At 44.4% G+C, this 12,837-nt stretch overlaps 1 protein-coding gene across 20 annotated transcripts in view; it reads right to left on the minus strand.

Moving 5' to 3' along the window:
• Nucleotides 1-12,837, minus strand: part of LOC408770 (protein turtle) — a 111,294-nt gene that overhangs the window by 13,124 nt on the left and 85,333 nt on the right. For 12 of the 20 annotated variants that reach the window (XM_026440469.1, XM_026440465.1, XM_026440468.1 and 9 more), the window contains 6 exons: nucleotides 6,520-6,745; nucleotides 4,704-5,027; nucleotides 1,809-2,096; nucleotides 1,317-1,726; nucleotides 899-1,170; nucleotides 62-234 (listed from right to left, as the gene is read on the minus strand). In XM_026440469.1, coding sequence (XP_026296254.1) covers nucleotides 62-234; nucleotides 899-1,170; nucleotides 1,317-1,726; nucleotides 1,809-2,096; nucleotides 4,704-5,027; nucleotides 6,520-6,745 — 1,693 coding nt within the window. The remainder of the gene's footprint in view (nucleotides 1-61; nucleotides 235-898; nucleotides 1,171-1,316; nucleotides 1,727-1,808; nucleotides 2,097-4,703; nucleotides 5,028-6,519; nucleotides 6,746-12,837) is intronic. The other 8 variants (XM_026440474.1, XM_026440461.1, XM_026440460.1 and 5 more) reach the window with 3 other exon arrangements.

A 12,837-nucleotide genomic window follows, 5' to 3' on the forward strand; every position in this document is an offset into this window, starting at 1 on the left:
AACTAACGAAATTGCAAACTAACGGCACGTTTTACGCGAAAGTTGAAAGGATGAAGTTTACCAAGGGTCCTGATCGTGATCAGTTTGCTCAACATTCCATCGCCCAGAGCGTTCTTCCCTATCACTTGGAACTCGTACAGCGTTCCTGGCGTCAGACTGTTGATCGTCACCGTTGTGCTTCCCGACGGAGTTACCGGAATCATCTTCCATTCCGACGTACCCGATTCTCTGTACCTGCGTAAAATATATATATATATATGTAGTCAGAAACGGTTGATGCTTTAAAGGATTCTTTGACAAGGTTAACTGCGCAACGTTTATTACGAGTTTTCTTCCAAATATCGTGGTTCATATTACGTTCAAAGTTACAACGGAGAATACTATTCGATTAGAAACATTAGTTTCGCACGTATAGTTCATTGGCGGAGAGAAGAAACGCAGCGTCTGATTGGTTAATTTGAAAGGAAACGCCTACTTTCACACGCACTTTTGTTTCTATTTGTATTTGTCACATATACGACGATTTATATCTAAACCTCGATGCATTAATTATAATTTGTGACAATAATTTATAAATGTAACAATAATTTTGTACTCGAGTTAAGATAATATTTGTACGTATAAGTTAGACACACTAGTTAGACTTTGAACGTAACTTGATAAATAAAAATAATTTTTACGACTTTGACTTTCGTATTATTATAGCTGTTCCACTGCTATGTGGCGCGCGATGTCAACAAAGCGTCTGAGGTGGGGATAGGCGGTCCTAGCGGAGGACCCCTCTCGCCCCTGCGCCGTCCCGCGAGACTTTTTTTTCTAGCAGCGAACAGTAGAGAGTTGAAACTCGATACATTCGACTCGACGAAAACTGCGACACGAGAGCAGCAGGCTCACTCACCAGATGGTATAGTCTTGTTTGTAATCAGGCCCTCCAGAGTATCCCGGCAGCCAAGTCAACGTGACCGAGAACTCGGTCGCGGTACCGGTTACGTTGTACGGGGCGTGGGGTTGCGTGCCTTCGACGATCAATTGCGTGGAGGCCGATATGGTGGCAACCTCGTTGGACGCCACGCACTGGTAGAAGCCGAAATCCGAGCGGCGAAGGCTTTCGATCGTTAAATTCCCGCCGACGGTCTTGGCCCGATTTCGTTGGATGGACGCGCCATCCCTCTGCGCAATTAAATAACGCGATGCCAAGCGGCTTTAACGACTGACACGAGGCGTAGAATTGAAAATTGCAAAAAAAAAAAGAAATAGGAATCGCGGAGAAAGAGAAAGGCAGGAAAGGAAGGAAAAGGATTCGTCTTTCGCCATACCCTGTGCCACTGTATCGTGGGTTTCTGCGTGCCCTCCGCTTCCTGAGCGTCGCAGTGCATCTCCACCGTTTCGCCCACCTTTTTCTGATAGATCGGCTCCGGCTCGAGAGTGAACACAGGCGGATTTCGCACGAGCACCTCCATCGGCCCGGAACTTCCTTGCGTGCCGTGCGCGTTATAAGGCGTGCAGGTATACCGGCCCTGGTGATTCTCATTGACTCGTGTAAAAAGCAGGGAGCCATTGTTCATCACAACGATATCCTTCGTTTGATAAGGTTCGAGCAATCGTTTGTCCTTCGTCCACGTCACGTATTGAAGGGTGGGATTCGCTTTTATGTAACAATGTACCACGCCAGCCAACCGAAACGGCAGATATTGCACCGTGGGAGTGAACGTCACTTTTGCCGGATCTGCAAATTCCACCAATTATTATTATTATTATATTTTACTCTCTCGCTTGTTTACACTTGCTACGCATCGAATGCAACTCACATTCCACGTTTAGGTAAGCGCTGGCGCTTTGCGGATCACCGATGCCGTTCGTCACTTCGCAAAGGTATTGGCCTGAATCGTCGGCGCTCACGGGATTGATCACCAGGCTACCGTCCGATTTGATCGTCACTCTCGTGTCCAGCTCCGAGAGTTCCGTAACCGGCGAACCCTCGCGGAACCAACGTACGGTCACGTTGCCGGGAAGAGCTTTAGCCTCGCAGTTAAACTGCACCTTCTCCCCTTCCAATTTCGTTTGGTTCATCGGCGGCACGGTGATCACTGCTCCACCTGTAACGACGATACCAGGGATAATGGCCGATTTCTGCCATCTTGTCAACGTCACTCCTATTCTCTCTCTCTCTCTATCACTCGCGTTTGGACGAGGATAGCGGAAATACGGCGGCCGACCAATATCCTGGCCGAAACGAACAGGAGGGGCAGAAGCTTTTAACTTGGCCAGACGCGGAAACGCGTCGCGAAACGAGATTTCATCGTTCGGTTGCTCTCGTGTCGGCAGTCAGCGCGAGACCGACCGTCGATAAGTAAACAAATGGAAAGGGAGACAGATGTTCTCCATTTAGAAATCCCGATAAATGGAACGGCTCTATAATGGATCGAATTGTTACTTTAGAAACGTGTCGCCTAGCGAGAGAAAGAAGATTGTGTGGGATACGAGGTAAAAGCAATAGTCGTCCAATCGTAAGATTGACATCAAAAGGTGATTGTATATTTTTATGTTTATCGATATATATATTCTTGTATGATGTATGAAAATATAAATATGGATATGTTTTTATACATTTCGTATTTCAAATATATTTTTATATTTCCAGTTAATATATTTATTTATATATTTATAGCGTAATACGTAAATACGTAAAAAGTAAATACAAACGAAATAAATATAACTCTAGTTAAAATTGAAAGTTTTATAATCGCTAAAAATTTATATTTTCTCGTTACAAAATCAAAATATAAATTCAAATCAGGAGAATATATGCGACAAGAGATGAAATTTTGATCAAACTTTCGAACAAAAGAAAAGATAAGGATGACGTACGTGTTTTATAACTCCTTTCAATTTCCGAATACACGATCAAAAGCCACGGATCCTTATATCCGACAAAGGGCAGAAGGAGGAATTAATTCGGCAACACATTCCTTCTTTTCGATTCTTCGTTCCCGCACGCACTTCGTTTACAAAGTTGAACGGTTGACGGTTGAAAATCAACGACGGTTGTTCGATTGGATCTCGATGGTGGCGCCGCGCGCGGGCATTTGTCGAGCGTCGATGCTTGGAAACAATGAAACGAGTCGAGAATCGACCTCGCTTCGGAAACCGCAACCACGGGCGTGAAAAGACAGATAGCTCTACGGTAGAATTTCGCTGCGTTGAAAACGAGGAAGAAAGCGAGGAGTTATCCTTGTTGATAAACGACGACGATGAAATTTAACGAAATCCGGACGCGCGTGGATTGGCAACGCGATGAATTTAGAAGCGGACGCTCGATAAATATTCACAAGCCAGATTTCAAACTTTTCAAACCCGCGGGAGTAATGAATCTGAGAGCAGCGGAGGTGTAAAGTCGAAACCACGATCGATGCGCCACCGCGCGGATATATTATATAGGTTTAAGACGAACAAAGGCTGGAGAAACTGTTTTGTTTTTATTAAGATGCAAAATCGTGAATGTTGTCGGTGTGCTGGTGCTTTTCATTGATGCGAGAAGGAAGAGAGAGAAAGAGGACGTCGCGGCGGATGAATTTGGGAGCAGGGAAGGTCGGTAAATATTCAAAGCTCGGATTCAAAAGTTTGACGGGAACGGGCGGAGCAAAGTTCGGTTGGGCTCGAGGATCCTCCCGCATTAATGGCACAGTCTGTCAACGGTGTTTTATACGAGAGCCTATGTCTACTTTGCATACACGATTCGGACGTTCGTTCGTGACTGCACGCCACGACTCGACGATTTATTAGTCCACAAACTTTCCACGGAACTTTCCTCCTCCTCCTCCCTCCTCCTATCTTTACGAATCTTTTTTTTTTTCTTTTTCGCGCATTAAAACGGATTTCTCGGATCGAAGCAGGACGTGAAAATTTCGCCCGGAACGGAGGATCTTCGGATCTCGATTACGAAGAGGACGAAGAAAATCGGTTAACCGCAGAGGGGGAAGAAAGATTTCGGCTCGATGACGAAGATGAATGTTCCCTCGGCCAAAGTAACGAAGCGTAGAAATCTGCGATACCGGAGGAGCAGAAGGGAAAGAGGAGCTCGAGACAAATCGCTTTTTAACTCGACGGCCCGTTTTGCCGCGAACAACATCCTAATTGGTTTCAACCCCAAATCCCTAACGCAAATTTCATCATCGACGAAATCTCGATCATCGAAAAATCGAGGAAAGACGAATTTTTCTTTCTTCCTTTCTTCTCTATATATCGCGGAGAAGAGGAGATTATTATTATTCCTTCCAGATAATAAGAATTTCGGTTAATCAAAATACTCGTCCGGGGTGGAATAAATTCCAAACGTGAAAAAAACTTGAAACGTTGTTGTCGGGAACGAGGATTCGGGTGAGGGTAAAAACGAGGCGGTATCCGGTTTCCGATTTGGATCGATGGACGAGGTTTCGATCAGCGGGGAATCGGCCGGGCAAAAACCGAGCCGGTTGCATCGAGCGACGCGGTTATCGGAATTTCATTATCGGAGCTCGGCCGATTACCAACGAAAATACTCCGATAACTTCTAATAACAAGCCGCTTCGATAATTGTCCCACCGATCCGACCTATATTAATTATCGGCACGTGGAAAATTCCTACAGTTTCAACCTATTCGCGGGGCTCGTAAAAAAAAAAAGGAAGAGGAGAAATTTGGAAAGCGCGCGTGTACTCTACTCACCAGCGATTATGACGCGGGCCGTGTGACTGATCTGACCCTCTCCGTTACGAGCGATGCACGTGTAATCCCCGATGTCCTCGCTCTTGATGGTCGAGATCCTGAGCTCGGTGCCGTCGTTGAATATCCCTATGGTCGACGAGGGCTCGACCGGGCTCGCGTCCTTGTACCAAAGGATCTCGGGTGTCGGCGTGCCCTCCGCCTGGCAGTTCAATATTATCGCGTCGCCCACGTTCACGTAGATCATCTCCTCCGGCGTGATGCTGAATTTTGGCGGCGCTACGAAAACCAACCAATCGTTTTTATCCTCCCTCGACACTCTTGGAACTGTAAGCAGACCGCGAGCGAAAAAAAGTGGAACGTGATTTTTTTCCGTGCGCGGAAAATCGCCCGTAAGTAAAGTGCGCAAACGTTTTTTTATTTATTCAGAGTCGCGATTCGTTCTTGTCGATCGTCGAGTCGAAAGATAAAGGTAGATTGAAATTTTACGGGATGAACGTTTTCTTTTTTTTTCTCATGTCTAGTAGACCACGTGGAACGAGAGTAAGAGAGAGAGAAAGAAAGAAAGAGAGAAAGGAAGAGAAGAAGAGTCAGCCAAGTGGATACGCGATCGCATTCCTGTCGTTGTTTCTTCGATCGAATCGGAAAGATAGAATCGAAAAAGGGAGGGAGAAGAACGAAGGAAGGAAGGGACGATAGTTTAGAAGCGCGAAGACGAGTAAACGAGCAGAGCGAGAGAAACGATTTGAAAAGTACAAAGAGCAGCGTTTTTGGTCGAGTGGTTCTTCTTCTCTGTTTGACGCCGTTGGCAAATCCTTAGTCGTCGCAATCGGTCTGCAGCGACGTTGCCGTCGTCATCCTACTCGTGCGTCGAGTGTAGCCGTGGGCTCGATGTACACGAACTCGAAGCGAGAGAGAGAGAGTGAGAGGGATCAAGGGAGGAAAGGGAGGCGAACGTAGTAAGAGACGCGAGGAGAAAAAGAGAGGAAGACCGTACCGTTTCCTAAAACATCTAAACGCATCTATTCCTCGCGGCTATTTCCTCCTCCGTCGTTTATGGGCAAAGAAAACGAGGCGGTAAGTTTTCCTTTCCACCATTTTTCCACCATTCTTCGGTTCAATGTCCCCACGACACCCTGGCGTAAAACTTTATTTATTTACGCGCATCGAAAGGATCGAATTGAATATATCGCGATAGAGAATAGGACCGTTACTTTCCGTCTCGTTTCTTTCCTCTTCCTCCTTCTCTGTCCTCGTCTTCCCTTCTCCGTTATGACCGACGCTTATCTTATCTTATCTCTCTCTCTCCATCTCTCTCTTCCTCTCCACGTTTCGCTCGCGATAGAACGAGACGGGAGTAGTCGGTCGATGGTTCGAAGGTAGGAAAATTGGCTGACCGTTGGAAAGAGAGGGAGGGAGAGAGGGGATAGTGGCCAATGAAAGCACTCGTCGCGGTCGTAAAATCTTCTTAAGCGCGAGATAATATATTAACGAGACCGGTTGGAGCTAGAAGCGATGTAAAAAAAACTTGGCCGTGCTCGGTTAAAAACTTTCCACTTAAATTCCACTCCCTGAAGAAACTCGTTCCATTATCGCGCTTAAATCGAGTCCTTTTTCTTCTTCTTCTTTTTTTCTCTTCCCCTGTTTGATCGATCGATTCTTCTCGAAGAATCGAATTCTTTCAAATTCGATTGTTTAACGAAGCAGCGTTTCGGACTTTCGACGGGACGATCGGTCGTCAACGAGGTCGAAAAGCGATCGGCAGCTTTTTCGATCGGTTCCTCCTATTCGGAGGGGAAAGAGGAAAGAGTGTACTCACCGTGGACGTCCAGATGGAACCAGGTGCCGTTCTTGTTGGGCGACCTGTTGAGGAAAACGACCTTGCACTCGTACCATCCTTGATCGCTCTCGCGGATGTCGGTCAGGTTGAGGCTCGCCCCGCCGTAAGGTGAGTTCGGGCTCACCCTCGAGACCCGGCCCTCGTAACCCTCGCCACTGTGGGTCGGATACGAGTCGTACCATATGTATATCGGTATCTCCTGCCCCTTGCACCAACACAAACACGCAACATAAACGAGGGATCGTCGTGGAAAAAAAAAGAAAATAAAACGCGCTGGTCGCATACTGGTGCGAGACGCTTTGCTTTAGAGACACGGATTCGGGGGAAGGGAGAATAAGAATAAGATGAAGAAGAAGAAGAAGAAGAGAAAGAAGAAAGGCGTTGAAAAAAGAAGGGGAGGGGAGAAAAGGATAGAGAAACGATAGAGAATCTGCTCGCACCAGCTGCCGATTAATGAATAATGAGAACGAATGAGAACGAAAGAGACAGAGGATGCAGAGCGTGTGCGGAAACAATTCGAGCCGAACGCAATGATATCTTTCAAACAATCCTGCTGGATTTTTTCGCATTCCGCTCGACTCGAATTTTCGTATTCCATGCAAGTCTCTACTGGCAAACAGCACAAGGGATCGGTATGGCGCGCTATGAAAGAAGTATGAATGTCCGTCGGGCAAAGAGCGTGCGCGTGGACAGAAGAGAGAGAAAGCGGGCGATACACGAAACTGGCTTTACGTCACGTGCAAAGAAAATGGGAGAATACTCTGTCCCCCCCTTTCGATCCTGGATCGGTCCTACTCGATCGAGGATCGACGAGGAGCTCTTAAAATATAGCCGTGGACATGCTGCGATCAATGGATCTCAATGTTCTTTTTTTTTTCGAAATCGGTGCCTTCTTTTCCAAAAAACAATTTTCCAATCTCTTGTTGCGCGATAACTTATCGAGGAAGTAAAAATTGGTTGAAAATTTCCGAATAAGCTTGCTTTAAAATTTATTAAAATGCTCGAATAAATATTCCTAGGCTAATTATATCATATAATTGATTTTCGAATAACTTGCGATTGTTAGTCGCATTAGGATAAAATCGAAGCAATCTAATTTATTATATTAACCCATCCAATTTATTTATTTCTTTTTTCTTTCATCCTACTCGAGCTCGATTCGAAGTTCGCTGCGTGCAACGGGGCCGTATAAATACGCGTCGATAAAAAGTTGACGAATGCTCTCTCCGTCGCCCACTCGATACTCGCTTATCGACGGAGTTCGGAGAGGGAAGAAGGCGGTCGAGAGGCGCGAAAAATCGGTCGCTGAAACGGCGCGGTGACTCGTTCCACTCCCCGCCAGTGGAGTCGAGCCAGATTCTATCGGCGCGCGGAAAAAAACGGCGGAGGAGGGGAGAGTGAGAGGGGAAAGAAAAGACCGAGCTAAGAAGGAGGAGGAGAGAAAGAAAAAGAAGGAAAAAAAAAAAACGTGGGGTGACGATCGTACGTTGGCCATTGACTGCCCCAGTTGATGCTTTCTATTTCGAGCTGGCCTACTTGCGTCGGCGTCGCAGTCATCGTGCTTGCAAACCACACTGATTTCAATATTATTCTCCCTCGAGCCACGGAAAGAGAGAGAGAGAGAGAGAGAGAGAGAGAGAGAGCTGGTTCGATATTGCGATTTCGTGGCAAGTTGTCGCGCTCCACCGCTCCATACAGCTCCGAAACAATGAGCGAACGCGTTCCCGCGTCCCAGACGTCTCGAACGAAAAAAAAAAAAAAAAACAATTAGTTCTTCTTCCACCCTAAAAATTCCCAACCCTTCGTTTCTGCTCGAAGATCACGAAAATTAAATCCCATCTAATTTATTTGTTTCTTTTCTCTCTCTCTTTCCAAAAGAAACGAATATCGAATGTCGCGGCAAGGGAGAGGGGGAAAAAAAAAGAAAAAGAAAAAATATAGCTTTATTCGAAGTGATACGGTAGAACGGCTTCGCACGAGCGGTCGCGACGCGTATCTGGGTCAGGTGTGTTTGCCTTATTTTACCCCGTCAAGAAACGTTCTCTGCTCCTAGTCACTGGCTACCTTCTTTCGTCGAAAAGTTTCGACTTCTTTCGGCCGAGCGAAGTATCAACTCGCGTGATGCGATTTTGCGCATGCGCGAATGGGCTCGACGCGAAGTTGATCAGATTCCGAGTCCATTCTGAGTTATTAGAATCTCGAAACGGGATATAATCGCTATAATCGTCACAACACAATCTCTTTAAGCTAATTTTATATTTTTAAAGCTTATAAAATTTACGAATCTATACTATCTATATAATAATATACTTTTCACGATCGTAGAGTTGGAGACTATGATTAAAGTTTGTAACATTTTCCGATGAAGGGATAAAGAGGAGTCCAAGTTGGCAAAAAATCGATACCGCGCTCTTATTAATTCGAGGAGAAATAAAGAAATCTAGCACGAACGAATACCGTGTTATATCGTCCCCCTGTATCGAGCTATAGCCGCTCGAGTTGCCGCACGGAACGTCGAGCGCGAAGGCTTAATAAAATGCTCCGTGGAGAAACGTCAGGGGAGCTTCCCCCACCACTCTCTCGCGAATCTCGATGGAGAGGGGAGGGTTCTCGTTTTCCTCCGGAGATGGAGCTAAAACTCGTGGCTAACCATCGAACGAAACGTCAACGAAGCGTGAGAGAGTTTCCGGAACGGTATCCTCCCAACGTTTATTCCTCCGTGTCCTTTCTTCCGTCCGGCTTGCCAGGCAGCGAGTTTAAACGCGAATCGTTCACGGGACGGCGGGCGGGCCGGCCAATTTACAGCGGCACGGTGTAATCTCCTCCTCGCTGTGAGAGATCAAGAAACGTTAAACGACTCGACTCGGGAAGCGTCGACGCGTTGTTTTCCACTCGTTCCTCTTTCTCTTTTTCGAATTGTTCGAGACACTTTTATCCAATGTAAAACTCGAATAGGGGGAAACGGCGAATCGATCGTCAACTTGGTCGGCGAGTTTCCTTGCTCTTTGTGCAATTTTATCGAACGGAGGGAGAGGTGGAGGCAAGAATTGAAAATCCAGTGGTTCTCCCCTTCTTTTTTTTTTTACGCTTTGACGAAACAAAGAGAAAGGGGCAACCGGTGGGAAACGTAATCCAAAGAGACACTCTTTCCTTTGATTTCTTCTAGTTTTCGTTTCGGAAAGTTTCATTCGAAGAATGAATCTTTGCGGCTCGCGACTCGAAAACTTGACGACTCTCCCCCTCCACTTCTTCTTTCCAGTTTGGAGGGAGAAAAAACTTCGATAATCGCGGAGCAATTGTATCTTCTATACCCGTGTTTTCACGGGTATATCTCCGTTATATATTCGAACGCGAGATAATCGTCCCGCTAATAACCGAGTCCGGAGTTGTGGAAAACTTATCGCCGTTCCGTTCGAGGAACAATTAACTCCAACACCTCCCCCCCTTCCAGAGAAGTATCTTGGAATTGGCCCGCGCGCTGGATGGTATACAAGGGAAATCGATGTAACGAGACGACAATGGCCGAGAGAACTCGACCTTCCACCTCCCCCTTCCATTCACGCTTAATCGCCGTTCAAAACTCTTCGTGTTTCGGCCCGAATCGGTTTCGATAATCATTCGCCCACGCGACATTATTGACATATGAATATTCCTTTTAGTTTTAATCTTCAAGTTTTCCACTTCGGCGGAGATTATTGAGCTTCGATTCCTTTCCTTTCAATTAAGGAAAGGTATCCAATGGTATTTGATTCCTTTTCAATTTTTTTTTAGCTAATATCTATTAGCTTCTTCACGAAAATTATTTGTTTTTAAATACGTATTAGTTTCTTTATCGAGAATTATTTATTCTTAAATAGGAGGAAAGGAGTACCTGGCATACTTGAATTTTGATATTCAATGATGAGAACAATTCAATCTTTTTTTAAATTTTTAACAAACTTATTTAGCTTCTTCACGAGAATTATTTGTTCTTAAAGAGAGGGAGAAATCATGGTCAATTGGAATTTTGATATCCAACGATGAGAATTCGTGTTCGATCCCCTTTTCAAATTTTTAATAAACCTATTAGCTTTTTCACAAGAATTATTTGTTCTTAAAGAGAGAGAGAAATCATGGTCAATTGGAATTTTGGTATCCAACGAGAATTCGATTTCCTTTTCAAATTTTTAGCACAATTTTTAGCACCTACTACTTACTAGCTTCCTTACCGAGAATTATTTAATTTTTTTTCTTAAAGAGGAGGAAAGGAGTACCTGGGATACTTGAATTTTGATATTCAATGATGAAAATAATTCAATCCCTTTTCAAATTTTTAGCAAAGTTACTATTTACTAGCTTCTTTACTGAGAATTATTTATTCTTAAAGAAAGGGAGGAATCATGATCAACTCGAATTTCGGTATTTAACGACGAGAATTCGCGTTCGATCCCTTTCTCATATTTTTAATAAACCTACTAGCTTTTTCACGAGAATTATTTGTTCTTAAAAAGTATCCAAATTCGAATTTCGATATCCAACGACAAGAATTCTATCCCCTTTTCAAATTTTTAGCACACTTACTATCTACTAGCTTCTTTACTAAGAATTATTTATTCTTAAAGAAAGGGAGGAATCATGGTCGATTCGATATCCAACGACGAGAATTTTATTCTCTTTCCAAATTTTTAATAAACCTACTAGCTTTTTCACAAGATTATTTATTCTTAAAAAGTATCCTGGCAAATTTGAATTTCACAATCTACTACTTTCTATCTTACCAAAAATTATTTATTCTTAAAGAGAGGGAGGAATGGTCAACTGGAATTCGATATTCAACGACGACAATTCTATCCCCTTTTCAAATTTTTACCAAACCTACTAGCTTTTTCACGAGAATTATTTCTTCTTCTAAAAACTATCCTGACAAATTCGAATTTCACAACCTACTACTTTCTAGTTTATCAAAAATTATTTATTTTTAAAGAGAGGGAGGAATCGTGGTCAACTGGAATTCGATATCCAACGACGAGAATTCTATCCTCTTTTCAAATTTGTAGCAAAGCTAACTAGCTTTTTCACAAGAATTATTTGTTCTTAAAAACTATTCTGACAAATTCGAATTTCACAACCTACTACTTTCTAGCTTATCAAAAATTATTTATTTTTAAAGAGAGGGAGGAATTATGGTCAACTGGAATTTCGATATCCTACAACGACACTTCTATCCCTTTTCAAATTTTTAACCCACTAACTTCTTCCAAAAACTATTTGTTCTTAAAGAGTGGAGGGGAGGATCCTAGAATTTCGATTCGAAGCGGCTGGAACGGGGGGGGACGCGAGAGATTCGAGCAAGGTTTCGCTAATTATCTCGTTAGGAGTGGCTCGTCTCGAGGACTGCATTAATAACTGGAAGAATGGGAGGAAAAGGGGGAGAAGGCGAAGCCGCCAATTAGCGAATATAACGAGGCCCCCGAAAACCCGCCGTGCGAACGCAACCCGGGAAACACGAATGAATAACAGGTAGACGGATGGCGCAGCCTGAAATCCACACACGTGGAATCAAGCGTGGGGGGTTAACCCTGACACGGTTCAGCGCTTCTACTCCCCCCTCTCCAAGCTCTGCATTATGCATGCAGACCTCCTAACCTCGTACTCCTAACACTTCGACCCGATCCACGTCCCTGTCGCTTCCTTTCCCCTCACCCTCTTTCCTCGATCAATTCGAAGAAGAAATGGCGATAATCGCGAGCGAAAGTTTAGGAATATTCGGACAGAGAGGGGTGGAAAAGGTTGCAGGAAGGAAGGAAGGAAGGAAAGGGATGAGGAATGGGAGCCGTAACCTTTGGGGGCTGGTTTATGTAACGCAAAGTCAGGGCGGAGCGGCGGTCTACGCTGTCCTATTTTTAAACCTAACCACTGGTTAACCGGCTAACGCTCGATCGATAACGCGGCGTTCCTTCGGTTTCCTCTCCTTCCTTTCGAATTTCGTTTCCCGAAAAAGTGTGTTTTCATTTTCGATACGATTTTTTTAACCGTCTAAGCGCCGACGAGCGCCATCGCGCTCGTGAAATCAGTTGCTGTTTAGCTCGCTGTAGGGGAGGTCGCTCGCACGCATCACTAATTTTTCATTTGTCTTCGTGTTAAGTAAAGTTGAAATTATAATCATTATACTTTTCGAATCTCCATAATAATGCCGGAATACGAAAATAATTCGGAATACGAAAAAATGGCATCAACAGGACAAAAATTTCTTTGGCATTTTAATAATTAGATATGGGTAAAAATCAATGGCACTAAAACGGTTAATCCATCCGGAAT

Source organism: Apis mellifera, linkage group LG4, assembly GCF_003254395.2.
Source record: "Apis mellifera strain DH4 linkage group LG4, Amel_HAv3.1, whole genome shotgun sequence".
Classification (NCBI taxonomy): domain Eukaryota; kingdom Metazoa; phylum Arthropoda; class Insecta; order Hymenoptera; family Apidae; genus Apis; species Apis mellifera.